Source organism: Cyclopterus lumpus, chromosome 5 (assembly GCF_009769545.1).
Source record: "Cyclopterus lumpus isolate fCycLum1 chromosome 5, fCycLum1.pri, whole genome shotgun sequence".
Taxonomy (NCBI): Eukaryota; Metazoa; Chordata; class Actinopteri; order Perciformes; family Cyclopteridae; genus Cyclopterus; species Cyclopterus lumpus.
Window position 1 is genome coordinate 1,302,501 of NC_046970.1, and position 19,923 is coordinate 1,322,423.

General features: G+C 42.2%; 1 protein-coding gene across 1 annotated transcript in view; it reads left to right on the forward strand.

Annotated features, from left to right (window-relative positions):
- LOC117730366 (dihydropyridine-sensitive L-type skeletal muscle calcium channel subunit alpha-1-like) overlaps positions 1 to 9,921 on the forward strand; it is a 35,856-nt gene extending 25,935 nt beyond the window's left edge. The window contains exons 33-42 of the mRNA XM_034532044.1: positions 622 to 713; positions 2,589 to 2,748; positions 2,831 to 2,958; positions 3,509 to 3,605; positions 4,329 to 4,431; positions 6,157 to 6,258; positions 6,934 to 7,064; positions 8,907 to 9,032; positions 9,578 to 9,717; positions 9,858 to 9,921. Coding sequence (XP_034387935.1) covers positions 622 to 713; positions 2,589 to 2,748; positions 2,831 to 2,958; positions 3,509 to 3,605; positions 4,329 to 4,431; positions 6,157 to 6,258; positions 6,934 to 7,064; positions 8,907 to 9,032; positions 9,578 to 9,717; positions 9,858 to 9,921 — 1,143 coding nt within the window. The remainder of the gene's footprint in view (positions 1 to 621; positions 714 to 2,588; positions 2,749 to 2,830; positions 2,959 to 3,508; positions 3,606 to 4,328; positions 4,432 to 6,156; positions 6,259 to 6,933; positions 7,065 to 8,906; positions 9,033 to 9,577; positions 9,718 to 9,857) is intronic.
- Positions 9,922 to 19,923: the final 10,002 nt, after the last annotated feature.

Consider the following 19,923-nt stretch of genomic DNA (forward strand, 5'->3'; position numbering starts at 1 on the left):
CTGGGATGCCCACGATGATGCCTAGTCGGTCGGAGATGGTACGGTCAGAGCCGGAGAGGTGATAGATGGTGAGTGCTGTGGAGCAGACCAGGTCCAGGTCCAGAAATGATCCGGCTGTTTTACAGTCAGAGGAGTCGACGTGGACGTTGAAGTCACCGAGCAGAGAGTCAGGAATTCAGATAAGGCGGAGAGGAAGGTCGGGTCGGGTTTGTGGGGTTGGTGGATGATGGAGAGGACCAGTGGGCGGTGTGGTGCATAGAAGTCAAGGTGTGTTTGGCAAGTTTCAGTGAGGCAAAGGATTTCATGGTTATTCATCGATTGATGATTAGGCCTTTGTTGTTTAGTGACCGGGTATTGAACAGAGACCTTTTCAAGGAGTGTTTTGTGATTGGTTGAGAGGGTTTGGGTCCTGAGCTCGGCAGGCAGCAACCTAGCTTGACTTAGCTTGACCTAGCTTAACCTAGCTTGACCTAGCTTGACCTAGCTTGTTGAGGTGAACACGGTCGTTTTGAAAAGAGGTCCCAGAACAGATTCACGTTGTCCTTGGTGTCACGCAAAGCCAGCATGAACCAGGTTACCGTGTGTGGATGTTATTAATGACATGGCATTCTTTTTTTGCAGATATTTGGTAAAATTGCATTGATTGACGGAACGTACATCAACAGGAACAATAACTTCCAGACGTTCCCTCAGGCGGTGCTGCTGTTATTCAGGTCGGTGGTCTGTCCACAGCTGGGAAAGCATCACCCGGACCGAGCAACAGCACGCTTTTAATCTACATTTGGATGAAGAAGAAAAGAAAACATCCGCAGTACCACACACACACTTAACTGATCTATTGATCGCGCAGTTTCTCATTATAATATCCACTTTTATGGGAGGTGGGAACAAAATAGCGGATCTTATCTAATACGTTATAAACCTTTCAGAAGGCAAACCCAAGAGATTTAATCCGTTCTCAGCTCCTTCGTGTCCTTTGTGTCCTTCGTGTCCTTTGTGTCCTTTGTGTCCTTCGTGTCCTTTGTGTCCTTCGTGTCCTTCGTGTCCTTCGTGTCCTTTGTGTCCTTTGTGTCCTTTGTGACCTTCGTGTCCTTCGTGTCCTTTGTGTCCTTCGTGTCCTTTGTGTCCTTTGTGTCCTTTGTGACCTTCGTGTCCTTCGTGTCCTTCGTGTCCTTTGTGTCCTTTGTGTCCTTTGTGACCTTCGTGTCCTTCGTGTCCTTCGTGTCCTTTGTGTCCTTCGTGTCCTTCGTGTCCTTTGTGTCCTTTGTGTCCTTCGTGTCCTTTGTGTCCTTTGTGACCTTCGTGTCCTTCGTGTCCTTCGTGTCCTTTGTGTCCTTTGTGTCCTTCGTGTCCTTCGTGTCCTTCGTGTCCTTCGTGTCCTTTGTGTCCTTTGTGTCCTTCGTGACCTTCGTGACCTTCGTGTCCTTCGTGTCCTTTGTGTCCTTTGTGTCCTTCGTGACCTTCGTGTCCTTCGTGTCCTTTGTGTCCTTTGTGTCCTTCGTGTCCTTTGTGTCCTTTGTGTCCTTTGTGTCCTTTGTGTCCTTCGTGTCCTTTGTGTCCTTTGTGTCCTTCGTGACCTTCGTGACCTTCGTGTCCTTCGTGTCCTTTGTGTCCTTTGTGTCCTTCGTGTCCTTTGTGTCCTTTGTGTCCTTTGTGTCCTTTGTGTCCTTTGTGTCCTTCGTGTCCTTTGTGTCCTTTGTGTCCTTTGTGTCCTTTGTGACCTTCGTGTCCTTCGTGTCCTTCGTGTCCTTTGTGTCCTTCGTGTCCTTCGTGTCCTTTGTGTCCTTTGTGTCCTTTGTGACCTCTGTGTCCTTCGTGTCCTTCGTGTCCTTTGTGTCCTTTGTGTCCTTCGTGTCCTTCGTGTCCTTCGTGTCCTTCGTGTCCTTTGTGTCCTTTGTGTCCTTCGTGACCTTCGTGACCTTCGTGTCCTTCGTGTCCTTTGTGTCCTTTGTGTCCTTCGTGTCCTTTGTGTCCTTTGTGTCCTTTGTGTCCTTTGTGTCCTTTGTGTCCTTCGTGTCCTTTGTGTCCTTTGTGTCCTTTGTGTCCTTCGTGTCCTTCGTGTCCTTTGTGTCCTTTGTGTCCTTCGTGTCCTTTGTGTCCTTTGTGTCCTTTGTGTCCTTTGTGTCCTTCGTGTCCTTTGTGACCTTTGTGTCCTTTGTGTCCTTTGTGTCCTTCGTGTCCTTTGTGTCCTTTGTGTCCTTTGTGTCCTTTGTGTCCTTCGTGTCCTTCGTGTCCTTTGTGTCCTTTGTGTCCTTTGTGTCCTTTGTGTCCTCCGTGACGATTATGAGAAACATCACATGGTCATCTGTCATCACGTCATTACAACACACCAGCTGACTGGCTAAGACGTACATGAGGAAATACACATTACTTTACTCTGCTTTGCTTGTCTCTCAGACCTGTTCTCATGAACACTGTTTGCGCCTTCATCTCATTCTACATTTTTTAATTGCCATTTTAAACTAATTAAGTAACACAGAACGACATCCCTTTCCTTAACGAGAGAGCGATGTCAGACTGAGTAATGTGACCGATTGGCTTTCAGTATCAGGTCAGAGATGTGATGGGAGACGTTTTGATATCCGTAGATGTGCTACAGGGGAGGCGTGGCACGAAGTGATGTTGGCCTGTATGTACGGGAAGAAGTGTGACCCCAAGTCGGACTACTTACCTGGGGAAGAGTCCACCTGTGGAGCCAACTTTGCCATCATCTACTTCATGAGTTTCTACATGCTCTGTGCCTTTTTGGTAAAATAACATCCACAATTGTTGTGTTTCTACACTGTACATCACTGCTGCTGGTTATTTCTTTGGCTTCTATCCTTCACAGATCATTAACCTATTTGTGGCTGTCATCATGGATAACTTTGACTACTTGACACGTGATTGGTCCATCCTGGGCCCTCAGCACTTGGATGAGTTCAAGAAGATATGGGCAGAATACGACCCTGAGGCAACGTGAGTGTTTCTGTCTGTCCGCCTGCTTCCAAGAGGAGCACGGCAGAGGTCAGGTGATTATTCTCTAACAAGCCACGGTCTCTCTGCACCTGAGCAACGTGCAACGGGAAACTGATGGACAGCTGTCACTACGCTTGTATCTGCTATCTCATTCAGTTGTTTTCTGGTCTAATCTGGCCTTCCTGTTCCAGTGATTTTCACCTTGTAGTAAACCTTCTGTATTCAGGTTCATGAAGGCATCTCTTGATCCTAGACGTTGACAAAGACACGTCTCCCTTCTCCGAGTATTCTTGACCTCAGTGTTGATGTTATGAGGGTTTTTCTTCATCAAGAAAATAATTCAGGGGTCTACTTGGCATGTCCTCCGTGGTCTTCTGGGCCTTTTGGTGTTGTGAGCTTGCCAGCACATTCCTTCTTTTAAGGAATGTGCCAGACTGTTGATTTGGTCAATCCTAATGGTTCTGATGGGGTTGTTCCTGCATATTTGTCTGTGTGTCTGTCTTTCTTTCTTTCCGTCTGTCTGTCCTTGATTTCACATTCTTTCTTCCAGGGGGCGTATTAAGCACCTTGATGTGGTGACTCTGCTACGAAGAATACCTCCTCCTCTGGGTTTTGGCAAGTTTTGTCCACATCGTATTGCCTGCAAGGTCAGCCAACAATATTAACCCAACGTCAGGTGTCACATGGCAATCCTACTGTACTGCATGGCTACCTACTAGCTGTAAAGTAGTCCTAATGTAATCCTAATGCAGTCTATATGTAATCCTAATGTGGAATTATTTTCATTTCACAATCAACAGTTGTTCAGCTATTTAACATATTTCTTTACATTTCAGTCAATGCATCCATGAAAAGAACAACAATCCTATTAAAATGTCTTTGATGTGGTTTTATTTAGGGGACATTTCAGTTCTCATTTCAGTACACAGTAAATATGTGTTGATGATACAGAGTTTAGTCCAATTGATCCTGGAGGCTTGCAGTGTGATTGGTTACTTAGCCCTGATGGGCAGGTGGCACCTTGCTTGGTAGCCTCATCCTTGAAATGAGTTAAAAGACATATCCTGATCAAAGATAATAGACAACTATCACATATAAAACACATAATACATTGTAATGTTATCTGACAGCAAATGATCTGAACTTGGTAAAAGTGACTGTAGTAAGTGAAACCTGGTCTTGGCTGGCCAGAATGAACAGGGGGACAACAACAGCAAGCCAAACCTGTTCCAGGTGACATATGGGCCCCTATTGTTTGAACTAAATGCCTGGTTGACTCAAAACAACATTTTTCCTAATTTGCAAATAATGTAAACATCTGATATGAGTAACGTTTCTACAGCATCTTGCTTGTGTGTTTGCTTCTACAGAGGTTGGTCTCCATGAACATGCCTCTCAACAGTGATGGAACAGTCACCTTCAACGCCACACTCTTTGCCCTCGTTAGAACTGCACTGAAAATAAAGACAGAAGGTTTGTGTTCTCAATACTGTACGTGTATCATATGTTGTGTTCGTGGTTTTTAGTGAATGTGGGTTGGACATGGAGCATCCAGACTCATCAGATTGACCTGCTCTGGGCCTCAAGGGCAAAGATGAGCGAGTTCTGATCAACTCACAAAGGCCATCTTTACTATTACTGAGAATAAAGGAAAGCCTATATTAGGAATGGATATTTTTTAGATAATAACAATGACTATGTGAGAAACAATATAGAGAACTCAAAGGGCCCTCTGAGAACTCAAACCTCCACCAAGGCCATGCCCTATCTAGTTATAGTAATAATGAAAGTGAAGGAAATTTATGTATCCAACGAGTGATTGGAATCCGCCCCAAGAATGTATGGAATATTCCTCGGCCAATGCTTCACCCTGAAATCGGGCCAGTAGTTGTTCCATAATCCGGCTGAACCAGCGAACCCAACCGGAACACAACGTCCTTGGTGGAGCTACTTATCAGCTGAGCCTGCAGCTCCTCTCACCTTCATGGAGCTTTATTGGGACTTTCTGTCCACCAAAGATCTCACACTGATCTCATAGCATCGCTTGTGGTCACAGGAACCAGCTGTTCTAGAGACTTACTGTACGCTACCTGTGGTCGAGCAGGTAGTGTACAGACTGGCTGATGAACATCGTGAAGCATTGAGCAGCTGAAGAGACTTTAGTCTTCAGGCTCAGTGGAGACGAAATGATACGACATTGCTCCACAAGGCCGGATGTCTGTAAATGACTTGAAAAGTGGGAACACACCAGTTAGTGAAGGTATCAGACCTCTGCGTCAGTAGATAATGTCCATCTTTGTAATTTCCATGAAGTCCTCTTTTTAAGGACCTTTGGGCCGCATGGTAATCCAGTCTCGTTTCCAAGGTGGCGATCTGGCAGAAGATGCAGATCATTTATTCTTATTTGCACTGGATGACAGCGACGTATCGCTGTGACCATCATTGTGAGATATTCCACCCAGTCTTCCCCGTTGTGTGGATCACAGTCGTGCCTCAACACTGACGTACTGTTTGTATTATAAGACCAAGGTGGATTAAATCAGAAGGTAGTCTACTCTACCAGATGGTATCTATTGTTTATAAGAATATTATGAAGGGTTGAAAATGAAGTAAGTGAGTGTGAGACGCAGACTTTTAGCCACGCTAGCGTCTTAGCTTAGTCATCAGCGCAGGCTAGCTCGCTTAAGAAAGGAAGAACTGTGTTGTTTGTGAAATTAAATCATATAATTATGTTATCAAAGACCCTTTATTCCTTAATTTAGCACTAAATGACAAAACCCTTCTAAAAAATACGGCACTTTATTCATAGCTTAATGTAAATACAATATTATAAATGGATATGGGGTATATAATGACAGCACTCTTGTTGCTCTTGCTGGAGAACCATAAAATGTCTCTGGTTCTGCTGCAATGGCTCAGGTTCTCCATATCACTGGAGATTGTTCTGGAGGAATGCCAGCGAGCATGAACGTCCTCTTCAACCCAAATCAGATATATATCTGCAGACTGGACAAAATAGTTTATTACTGGCAACGTGATATTATTTTAAAGGAGTTGCGCTGTGTGACCATGACTGGAAAAGGTAGTTGAACTTTGCTACATTTAGCTACATTAACTCTGGTTATTATGATCCAAATGTTGCTGTAATGTTGTTTCAGTAACGTCCTTTGTCTCGTTATTATGTTTCCTCCATTTCAGGTAATTTTGAACAAGCCAACGAGGAGCTGAGAGGAATTATCAAGAAGATCTGGAAGCGTACGAGTATGAAACTTCTGGATCAAGTTATCCCACCAATAGGAGGTGAGCTTTCATGAAGGTTGAGAAAGAAAAGGCAGTAATCGGGAGGCTTAGCAGCACATTTCTACAGGCTTTCAGTAACAAAAAAGCTGCACAAAGCAAGCAGAAACAAGACAGAAGATTCTGAAAACACAAGTCTGGAGGCCTATATCAATTTTCAAAAAGATATTTAAGATTTTTGAGACCATAATGCCCTTAGAACCGGGAGACAGAGGGATATTGTATATAAATAGTTACTTAGAGTTGTTAAAGTCAGCCTTCCTGGCAGCCGTGTTCAAATCAATTGCAATTTTTAATACACGTCTAATCAAAAATATTCTTTTGCCAAACAAAACAAAAAATATTAAATCTTGGGATGAATGTTGCAAACATTTTCGGCAAATTCACAAGCGTTTAAAAAAAAAATGTAATAGTTTTTAAAATTGATTTAGTTTAAATGTATTTAACCAGGGAAAGCCTCATTGACAGCAGTAGCACATTAAAAAAGTTTCAGACATACAACATAAAACAGTGACAGACAATAAAAAAATACAAAATAAGTCATCACATCCCAGTTCACACAGGTGCACATACCTCAGTCAGAAAACATCTACAACCAGATGAACCTTCATCCAACTCTTTCAATCTCTTTTTAAAACCACCTAAAGAGACTTAACGAGCCTTTCTGTGTGTTCACAGATGACGAGGTGACCGTGGGAAAGTTCTACGCCACTTTCCTCATCCAGGACTACTTCAGGAAAATGAAGAAAAGACAGGAAGAGTACTATGGCTTCCGGCCCACCAATAAAAGTGCTACTCATGAGATACAGGTAAGTAGTTCATATATATGAAGCTTGATCATCTCAGTTTATTTAATGAATGGGATTTCAAAATAGTCATCAGGGGGACGGACCAGGCAGGTAGATGTGCAGAATAATGATTTGATTAAGGACTTGCATATCAAAACAGGCATGGAACATGGCAAGCCACAAAAAGCCATGCAACAGGAGGGTAACAACAACTCCATAACTATAACTATAACTATAACAGGACTATAAATACACAAGAACAGATCCAACAAGATAAAAAGAGGGGAAACCTAGAAACAAAAGAGGAAACAGACTTAACCAAAGCCATCACCATGACATATAATGGTACCAGCATGGTCCAGTTGAATACTACATTAACTCTTCATTTAACATAGAAGTGATGAAGATTGAAGATGAGAACATTTAAATGTCCAATTGAATACAAACATCTTGATTGTTTATGCTACTAGTGAAAATGAAGGGATGGAAGAATCCAGGTAGCACCGAGTTACCCAACTTCAACGCCTACTCACCACAAAAACACTAAATGAAAATCAACAAAGGAAATCAGAAAAATAGGAAACTTGGGGATAGATTCATATTCATATCAAGGCTATCTTGATCAACTGTAACATTCCCATGAGCTTATTGAAGTTGAGTTGTTGTTCCTCCTGTTCATACTGGCTGTCTTTAAAGGAGCAGTGTGCAGGATTTAGGGCCATCTAGTGGTGAGGTTGTGGGTTGCATCCAATTGAACAACTCTTTTGGAGAGGCCTTCAGGTAACGTATGAATATGAAAGAATTGAACATTATTTCAGTCAAATATGAAAGCGGAACAGTGTCTGGAAATTAACAATAATTATTAAGTATTAAGCCTATTTAAAAAAAAAAAAAGAAGCTGGGTAAGCAATGACAATACAAACAAATTAAAAAGACAATAAAAGTAGATTTAACAAATAGGTTTTGAGTGCAGTTTTGAAATAGGGTTGTGAAGAAGAATGTCTGATATTTGGGGGGGGGGGGGTCCATTGCTGACCCCTTTCTCTTGCCTTGGAAAGGTTGTAGAGGGCTTTGTATGTGATGAGGATCATTTAAAACCTCCACCATGATAGTGGAGCACATCTTCAACCTGAGCCGGGAGCTGGGGAGAGGGTCAACATCCTGCGTGGTACCACATGACGCTGTCAACAACCCTTATCCAGAAGGGTTTTTAACCCTCACCCTCTCTCACCTGGGAGGAAGCACTGTGAGCATCATATTGTGTTATTTATCCAGTGCCTTCAGCACATTCAACAAGTACCTGGTGTTCACCTGAACAACACACTAAACTGGACAGAAACACAAAGGCAACCCCTAACCCTCCCAGAGACCTTCCATCTTCTCTGGAGGGATCTCCTGGGGCAGCAGCATCCCCACAGCTGACAGGAAGAGACTGAACCGACTGGTGAAGAAGGCCGGCGGGGTGCTGGTGTCCACTGGGTCCAGTAGAAGGGATGGGAGACAGGAGGGTGATGGCTGAGCTGCCATCCCTGATGGACAACATCTCCCACCCCATGCAGGACACTCTGACAGCTCCTCCAGCCACCGGCTGCTTCAAGGAGACCAATGAAGGAAGGAGAGGTTGAAGGAGAGGAGAGGTACTGCAGCTCCTTCCTTCCTGCTCCGAGTAGACCACACATACCAAAAACTCACAACATTTGTTGTGTTATGGTTTCAGAATGATGAAGAAAGCGGAGAACAATTGAATGAAGCATACAGCTGCAGTAAATTATAAAACAATATCACTCACATGACCTTACATGGATGGGAAGGGGTTTCATTCTGGTTTCCTTCACTAACTCTACCTTCATCTGTGTCCATCAGGCAGGGTTGAGGAACATTGAGGAGGAAGCGGCCCCAGAGCTCCATCGAGCCATCTCTGGAGACCTGATGACTGAAGAAGAGATGGACAGAGGTCCCGATGAAGCGGCGGAGGAGGGCATCTTCAGGGTAACAGGGGTGGGAAGATGAATGCCTGGGAGGAGGGAGTATGGAGGGAATGATGTCATGCTTTACAAACAGCCTCCTCTGTCTGTAGGGGTCGAGCAGAGCCTCTGAACCCACCAACTGCTAGAGGAAGTTGAGCGTGTGCTTCTTCATTGAGTTGCAGCACACCATCTCCAATATCCTCCCGACTGCATTACAATTAAAGACTGAAATCCTGTTGTTTCAAAAGAAATGTTGGCGTGTAGCGGGACGAGTGAGCATTGTCCTCGAACCGTCGTGATATAGAAAGATGGATTCAAACGCCTTGTGGGACACTACCAACCACACTGGGATGGAGCATCACCTCCAGCTACCACTGTCTTCATTCCTTTCTAAATAAAAATAATCAACTGTTGCCAACAGCAGTGAGCAACGATAATTTCCGACAAATAAAAACAAGTAATAACAAAAGCAGGATGTAAATATATTAGTATTACAGTCAGACAGCCTGAATGTCTTTTTGTATTTATTAAACATTTTAAACTATGAATATATGTTCTCTAAAACAGAGACACGGGAGTCTCTTTGGAAACCCCTCGGACCCGTTCTCCGTGGACAGTGAGCTCGCCAACCAGGCAGCGAGCCAGCGCCCCCTGCAGATGACCGGAGGCATCAACGACAACACGAACAACAGCCACACAGATCACAGGTGTGTTACATTGTACACCAATATTTCATCTATTATCATTGCATCTGCCATTATCAGACATGATGTCTAAAAGTATTCAATTTAAACGCAGTACTACTCATCCCTTTGTGTACCTGGTGTGGTCATCTCACCTTACACAGCACCTGTGTGGGCCATAGGCCCCGCCCCTCCAGCAGTGTCCTGCTGCACACCTGTGGGCCATAGGCCCCGCCTCTCTAGCAGTGCCCTGCTGCACACCTGTGGGCCATAGCCCCACCCCTCTGGTAGTGCCCTGCTGCACACCTGTGGGCCATAGGCCCCGCCTCTCTAGCAGTGCCCTGCTGCACACCTGTGGGCCATAGGCCCCGCCTCTCTGGCAGTGCCCTGCTGCACACCTGTGGGCCATAGGCCCCGCCTCTCTAGCAGTGCCCTGCTGCACACCTGTGGGCCATAGGCCCCGCCTCTCTGGCAGTGCCCTGCTGCACACCTGTGGGCCATAGGCCCCGCCTCTCTGGCAGTGCCCTGCTGCACACCTGTGTGCCATAGGCCCCGCCTCTCTGCAGCTTCCCCTCAGCCCTTTCAGATGTAGACACAGAACACACATTAATACCAGGTGTGAATATAATCAGGTGAAATGCTATCTACATCTAAAAGGTGTAAATGTGGTCAATAACTTAGAAAACAGACAAGTGTCATTATCTCTTCCCTAAAAGACGAAGGCAATCTTTCTAAAAGCCAAGAAGAAAACTTAAGATTTGTATAAACTGTGTTAAACTCTGTGAATGCTTGTTGGGTTTCTGAGTCATACACATAAATATGTACACATACAGACTGATAGACATTGGCCGGGAGAGAGAGGGACGCATGTCTGTAATTGGGCCAGGAGCATAACAGCTGTTCGGTTGCTCATGCTGGTCGTCATGGGGATTTCCTCCAGCTGAGAGTGTGAGGTTCATTCTCCTCCCTTGGTTTTCTGTCTTTTATTAACAGAGGTTTGGAAGAACGGGACCATTAATGTCACAATACTTCAAGGCCGTGACCTTTGACTTCTCAACGGATGCAAAGAAGGACCGTGATGAAAGGGGCGCTGACCCCCACCCGGTGTAGAGGCTGAGGACCAGCAGGAACTCTGGGGCTCATCATGAAGTGTGCTAGGACATGTAGACCACACGGCCACAGAAAGACTGCTTCCTTCAAATAAACACAAACACTGGGCTGGTCCTTCATTTCAAAATGATGTCATCGTATGCATCCCATCATAATAAGAGGAGGGTTCATCGAAAGATATTTACTTTAAACAAACAATCACAATTATGAAAGAATACAAGAATATGTATAAATATATATATATATATATTAAACATGTCAGGTGTTTCCAATAAACCAAACGTAGCTTTAGCAACGCTAAATGATTCATCGTCTTTTATTTAGATATATAACATCATTTTAAATGTGTTAACCTGCTTATCAGAACATTAAACAAAGTCATACTGCCTTAAATCTTTTTATTGATAGAGTTGATCAACGTGTTCTATCGGCCCACATGTAACATGACAAAAGAAAGACGACATACGCTCCATAACCTAACTGCATCCCTGTTAAACTAATAATAATAACAACAAAGTTACTGTATCACCTCTCTGTAGCCCGCTAACAGTGTGTGGTATTTATACACCGTGTGTGGTATTTATACACCGTGTGTGGTATTTATACACCGTGTGTGGTATTTATACACCGTGTGTGGTATTTATACACCGTGTGTGGTATAGTGTGTGGTATTTATACACAGTATTCATGCACAGTGTGTGGTATTTATACACCGTGTGTGGTATTTATACACCATGTGTGGTATTTATACACAGTGTGTGGTATTTATACACCGTGTGTGGTATTTATACACCGTGTGTGGTATTTATACACCGTGTGTGGTATAGTGTGTGGTATTTATACACAGTATTCATGCACAGTGTGTGGTATTTATACACCGTGTGTGGTATTTATACACCGTGTGTGGTATTTATACACAGTGTGTGGTATTTATACACCGTGTGTGGTATTTATACACCGTGTGTGGTATTTATACACAGCGTGTGGTATTTATACACAGCGTGTGGTATTTATACACAGTATTCATGCACAGCGTGTGGTATTTATACACAGTATTTATACACAGCGTGTGGTATTTATACACAGTATTTATACACCGTGTGTGGTATTTATACACAGCGTGTGGTATTTATACACAGCGTGTGGTATTTATACACAGTATTTATACACAGTGTGTGGTATTTATACACAGTATTTATACACAGCGTGTGGTATTTATACACAGTATTTATACACCGTGTGTGGTATTTATACACAGCGTGTGGTATTTATACACAGTATTCATGCACAGCGTGTGGTATTTATACACAGCGTGTGGTATTTATACACAGTATTTATACACAGCGTGTGGTATTTATACACAGTATTTATACACAGTGTGTGGTACTTATACACAGTATTCATGCACAGCGTGTGGTATTTATACACAGCGTGTGGTACTTATACACAGTATTCATGCACAGCGTGTGGTATCTATACACAGCGCGTGGTATTTATACACAGTATTTATACACAGTGTGTGGTACTTATACACAGTATTTATACACAGTGTGTGGTACTTATACACAGTATTTATACACAGTGTGTGGTACTTATACACAGTATTTATACACAGTGTGTGGTACTTATACACAGTATTTATACACAGTGTGTGGTACTTATACACAGTATTTATACACAGTGTGTGGTACTTATACACAGTATTTATACACAGTGTGTGGTAGTTATACACAGTATTTATACACAGTGTGTGGTACTTATACACAGTATTTATACACAGTGTGTGGTACTTATACACAGTATTCATGCACAGCGTGTGGTACTTATACACAGTATTTATACACAGTGTGTGGTACTTATACACAGTATTTATACACAGTGTGTGGTACTTATACACAGTATTTATACACAGTGTGTGGTACTTATACACAGTATTCATGCACAGCGTGTGGTACTTATACACAGTATTTATACACAGTGTGTGGTACTTATACACAGTATTTATACACAGTGTGTGGTACTTATACACAGTATTCATGCACAGCGTGTGGTACTTATACACAGTATTTATACACAGTGTGTGGTACTTATACACAGTATTTATACACAGTGTGTGGTACTTATACACAGTATTCATACACAGCGTGTGGTACTTATACACAGTATTTATACACAGTGTGTGGTACTTATACACAGTATTTATACACAGTGTGTGGTACTTATACACAGTATTCATACACAGCGTGTGGTACTTATACACAGTATTCATGCACAGCGTGTGGTACTTATACACAGTATTTATACACAGTGTGTGGTACTTATACACAGTATTTATACACAGCGTGTGGTACTTATACACAGTATTTATACACAGTGTGTGGTACTTATACACAGTATTTATACACAGTGTGTGGTACTTATACACAGTATTTATACACAGTGTGTGGTACTTATACACAGTATTTATACACAGCGTGTGGTACTTATACACAGTATTTATACACAGCGTGTGGTACTTATACACAGTATTTATACACAGTGTGTGGTACTTATACACAGTATTTATACACAGCGTGTGGTACTTATACACAGTATTTATACACAGCGTGTGGTACTTATACACAGTATTTATACACAGTGTGTGGTACTTATACACAGTATTTATACACAGTGTGTGGTACTTATACACAGTATTCATGCACAGCGTGTGGTACTTATACACAGTATTTATACACAGCGTGTGGTACTTATACACAGTATTCATGCACAGCGTGTGGTACTTATACACAGTATTTATACACAGTGTGTGGTACTTATACACAGTATTCATGCACAGCGTGTGGTACTTATACACAGTATTTATACACAGCGTGTGGTACTTATACACAGTATTCATGCACAGCGTGTGGTACTTATACACAGTATTTATACACAGCGTGTGGTACTTATACACAGTATTTATACACCGTGTGTGGTATTTATACACAGCGTGTGGTATTTATACACAGCGTGTGGTATTTATACACAGTATTCATGCACAGCGTGTGGTATTTATACACAGTATTTATACACAGCGTGTGGTATTTATACACAGTATTCATGCACAGCGTGTGGTACTTATACACAGTATTTATACACCGTGTGTGGTATTTATACACAGCGTGTGGTATTTATACACAGCGTGTGGTATTTATACACAGCGTGTGGTATTTATACACAGTATTCATGCACAGCGTGTGGTATTTATACACAGTATTTATACACAGCGTGTGGTACTTATACACAGTATTTATACACAGCGTGTGGTACTTATACACAGTATTTATACACCGTGTGTGGTATTTATACACAGCGTGTGGTATTTATACACAGCGTGTGGTATTTATACACAGCGTGTGGTATTTATACACAGTATTCATGCACAGCGTGTGGTACTTATACACAGTATTTATACACAGCGTGTGGTACTTATACACAGTATTCATGCACAGCGTGTGGTATTGATTAATTCTTTGCGTCTGTATGTCTTGAAGTTCTGATTGTGACATCATCATAAAATAACCCACAATACTGGAATAAATGATTTTGGATCAATATTTCAGGTTAAACTTAAATGACTCATCAAACCCGATGATCAGCCTCACGCGATGGATGGAATGACGTCTTTATTAATGCAGATCTATTCATATAAGGTGAAGACACGCGTCGTGTGGCATGTCTACATGTTAGGGTCGTTGACCTTTACTGTGACCTTTAGCGCCTGATGCAGAGGAAGGACCGCTGTGACCCGCGGCTCTATTATCATAGTTATGAACTATGATTAATAGAAGCTATGGACCGGTCATGTTGTTGCCAGGCACGAGGCTCATCCACGGAGAGGGACCACTGAGACCTGGCACATTGAAACTCATTTCCAGAAACATCAATAGTCCTTCTGAATATCTGAGACAATAGGGTTCATAATTTCAGAGGGGGTCAGGATGAACCACGCATGGGAAGGAGCCTCCTGGTCCAGGTGTACCTCACCAGGTAAACACAAACACCTGACGCATAAGGAATAGTTCATTCATATTGAACTATAATGATAATACCTGTATACATCATATCAACAACAACAACGACAGCTTGAGGTCAAAACAACCTTAAATGAAAAAGCCTTCTTACTTTCCAAGCTCAATATCGTTTCATTAGCTTTGCCTAGATCTTTGAAAATATGTTTATTCATATACAAACAAGACAAAAATAAAAAACATCTTCTTCAATGATGAAATTAAACTTTATTTTATTGCAAAGAAATAGTTGATGCCTACGTGATAAAATGTACTGTACGAGAATATGAAGCCAATAATAAGTTACTTTGTAAATGAGGCAAGAAGATTTTCTAAATATTGCTTTCATGCTTATAGGAAGACAACATATTGTGTTCCATGAGGCTGAAGATTCACACAAGAAAAGAAAACACGTGAGTTTTTCTTCAGTTACAATAAAAATGCTTATGACCCTCTAGTGTATATTTTTAGTTTCTATTATAAAGCCCACTTCAATTCCTCTGTGTGCTTTTTGTCATGACCTGCAGGTCTTGGTCTCCACCAAGAACCTCATTGCAGGTCTATTATGGAAAGTGACTTTCAGGAATGTAACTCATCTTTGTGAGCTGAGCAGGAAGGAAGTGGAGCGAGGCTGCAGCCCCCTCTTCCCCAAGCGGTGGGCAGCGATGATGACGCAGGACGTGTCGCCCTATAAAAGAGACCCCTGGCCCAGGAGTGGGGTCTCAGTCAGCGCCTTCAGCACACAGGTAAGACCATGCTCTGTTTGTATGTCCAGTACGTGATGATATGAGGATGTAGGAAAGGTGTGGAGAACATGGGTAGAGCATCAGCTCGGAGTCTCCAGCTGGATGGAGACGTCCGGGGAACGAGTCCTCCACGAAGCAGCTGTGTGGCTGCAATCCAATCAAATCCTGGAGTTGAGGTTCAAATTAGTTTTTCATCCTTAAATGCAATACATGCCAGAGGGTGGCGCCAGACGGGTTTCTTCATGTTGAGAGCATGAATGTGAGCAGAAAGCTCAACATGTCAGGTTGCATCGCAGCCAGACAGAGAATATTAACAGGAAGTGTGAGTGATCTCTCAGAACCTCACGATTCAGAGGACTACGATGCCATTAGACAGTTATTATTGATTGTTCTTGATCCATCAAAATCTTTCCATGCATAATATTTGTTCTCACTATCTGCCTTTTTACAAATATGCAGCATTCTAAAGTAAATTAAAAAATAGAGGAATTTATTTCCATGTTCTTATTATTACAAAATGAGCAACACATATTTATATTTCGCAGCATTGCCTTTCGCCAGAAGAAGAAGCGAGATGCTTCCTGACGTTAGCTTTTGTCCATCTTCAGCTCCTCAACTAAACTCTGTATTTAGCCTCATTTACTTTGTTTGAAAGTACCGCAACTCTCTCTTGAAGATGAGGCTCGATCACATTGTCCAGAAGCTTCAGGACAAAAAAATTATTATTATTATTATTATTTTTAGGTTTAATTACATGCTTTTATAAGCATATAATGAATACTGGTGTTCTTTGTGGTGTGACATTTGATGCAAAAGTAATGATAATGTTTCAATATAGAAATAAGAAGGTAAAACAATTGATCTGACACTAATATATTCGTCTCTTCTGGCTGGAAAATGTTCTCCTTTGCTCTTTTCAGGGTTCGTCTGAGGTTTGCTTAAAAACAGCAGGTTTAATACAGAAATGATTACAGAATGACAATAAATGAATAAAAGGAACCGCTCCTGCTTCATTTCAGGTGTAGTGTGAGTTTGAGAGAGCAGTCTGCCTCCAGTTTCAGATACATCTCTGTTTTCTTTCTGAAACGTCCACCAACCAACAGGAAGCTGAATGTTTTCCACAGTTAACTGCTCAGCTCATGTCACCAAATGAATCAACAGCTGCTGAGAGGCGGACTGAATGCTGTGGCTTCAACTGAAGGCTTGCAGGTTCTAAGGAAGCTACTTTGAAACTGTAGCTGGAGCCAAAGCTTCCTCTCATTGAAAGAAGTGAAGTTCCAGCAACACGAGTCTTTAGGCATATACAGTGAGCTGCACCGCCTGTGTGGTCTCCGAGACGTAAACAACAGGCACTGATGAATTATTAATCAAAAACATGTATGTTTTTCATCTCTACGGGGTGTGTTTGTGCAGACGTCAGAGTGATGCATTGCCCAGCAACCAACGTCTAACTGCACTCAGTCAGTCTGTGTGAGGACTCTATAGATGAGTGAATGGATGGATAGATAGATAGATAGATATTCATATTTGTTTATTTGATAAGGGACAGTGCACATTAATATAAACATTTCTGTAAATGTTCAAGAGTTAGCCAAGAGGCTATTTTTCATCTGTAGTCCCACGAGGCAGATGTTATAAAACAAACCTAAAAATATAAGATTACATATACAATGTACAAACAAGAAAAATAAAATAAGGGAGAACTATGTTAAAATGGACAGAATAAAAACATCCATGTCAGAGTAAATTAAATATATAACGACGGACAGGCAAACAACAACAAAAGACAGATAGATAGATAGATATATAGATAGATAGGTAGGTGGATAGGTAGATATGTAGATATGTAGGTAGGTAGGTATGGAGATGGATAGATAGATAGATAGATAGGTAGACAGATAGATAGATAGATAGATAGATAGGTAGACAGATAGATAGATAGATAGATAGATAGATAGATAGATAGGTAGACAGATAGATAGATAGATAGATAGATAGATAGGTAGACAGATAGATATATAGGTAGATAGATAGATAGGTAGGCAGCTAATTAGCTCCATTAATAGGACTGTGACAAATACAGGTCTGCTTTAAGAATTATTTAAGTGAAATCATCATGAAGTCATCCACAGAAAAATACAGGTCCTTTCTTCTTCGTATATATATAATATTATAAATATTTAAAGGTTTACTATATGGAATTCAGGTCATAATTATTGCCTCCACACGGCTCTCACCATGGCGACGCCTGAGCCAACAGTGATAACAGTAGAAACAACAGTGTTTGGATCAGGAGAGACTTCTGTGCAATGTGTTGGCTGATCAATAAATAATGCATAACATCAGTATCCGATGTTTGAATGTCTCTGCAGGGAACGCTCAGAGGACCTTCAGCCTCCAGCCTAATGACAGCTCAATCTTTTCTGTCTGCTTGCATAGGAACTCCAGCAGCTTCATGATGGCGCCACTCCTTGTTGCTCTGATGGTAGCGGCTTTGTCAACAGAGGTCTACACTACCTACTACAGTGAAGGTACAGTCAGTTCTGAAGAACAGTACATAGAAAACCTTGGATTATACTTGGCCTCCGTGTTGTCAGCGATCACAACTAGTTATAGGATGCGTTGTCCGACCAATTCAAAGGGTTAATCTAAGAGAGGGAAGATGCAATGCAGCTTGGATATGGAGGTAGTCAGGCTCGTTTGGGTTATGGGGCACCTTGGCAACCATCCGTAACCAAGGTGCTCCCCAAAGCTCTATTCTAATCAAATTCTACCTTTTTCTGATTCATTTTTTTTAATCAGCTTCTGTGTGTTGATATACATTTTAAAACATGGTCTTTGAGCTGGATGGAAATCAAGTTGCAAAGCTTTATGGACTTCTATAAAATATACAATATAAAAAACGTTTGGGTACTTTTAATTTGTTTAACATTTCATGTTTGAAGACAGTTGTTTTCTTACACATGAATTTAGTTTAGTTATACATAATAACTATAACCTAAAGGCACTACTGAATGAGTCAGTTGTCATTTGTCAGTTAAAGTCAGTAAAGGGTCTCCAAAAAGGTTCCTACATTTCCCATAATGCAACTTAACAGTCTTCCTGCCTGATAACATCAACATGGTATCATCAGGGTTATTTTGACAGACTTGGAAAAAAGCCGTAGCAAGTGTGAGGAGCTCAACCCCAAAAGAGCTAAAGAAAGCAAACAGGTTTACTTGAGAGATCTTTGTCTTGCTTGTCCTTCAGATCAGGAACTACTCAAAGCCCTGAGAGATTTAAGCCATGCATCAATATCACCATCACCAAGGAGTTCTGGGAATGTACCTGCTGCCGAGGTCCATTCAGCTGGTGGAAAGTCTCCCGGGCCAGGATGGTGGAGGTCACAGGTGGTCCTCCTTCAGACTGCCAGGAAACGTCCAGAAGCGTCGTCGTACAACCTCAACTCCTTCGGTCTCCGATACGGGAAGTGACGACGTCCCGATGCTTTCATTTAGCTCTGAATGTACTTTAATACAATGTGTACATTTAAAGTGGGGAAATAACATAACTATGTATAACTAAGTGTTCAAGGCTCAATAAAAAAATCAGCTGAATATTATTAAAGACTCTGTCTCTGTCTGACCGCGACAGTGAACACTGCAGTTTAAGATTTAATGCATAGATTACCAAACAGGAATTCACATATTGTTCACAAAAGTATTGTTTTATTTTTTAAATGTTAAAACTAAAAAGATATAAATGTCAGCTTGTTCAATAGTGGAACACAAAGTGTCTCTGAATCCTAGAGTTTAATGAGTTTAACCAAACAAAATCATCGTAGTGGTCATCATTTCTGTAACGTGTGACGAGTTCATGAAGGCACCTGGCACCTGGATTCTGAAGAGCCACACGTCACACCATGATCCATCTTGACAGGCTTCAAGTCGTGCATTTGCACATACCAATCAGCATCCTGGGAGAAGCAACTGGCGGCTTAGGGGCGTGGCTTAAGTGGCGTCTCCTGAAGGTTCATGTAGAATGCTGCAGTAGCATCAGTTAACCCCTAACCCAAACCCCCGGGGCTGTTGGAAGGTGAGGGACGGCGACTTCGGAGCTGTCGGATGGTGGGCGCCGAGAGCCACGTGGATCGTGGATGGCTGAAAGCAGCCGAGGATGCTGGCGACGAAGCGTAGTACGAGAAGGATGGAGCTCCGAGGCTTCAGGAGCTCCGAGGCTTCAGGTGCTCCGAGGCTTCAGGACCTCCGAGGATTCAGGTGCTCCGAGGCTTCAGGACCTCCGAGGCTTCAGGTGCTCCGAGGCTTCAGGACCTCCGAGGCTTCAGG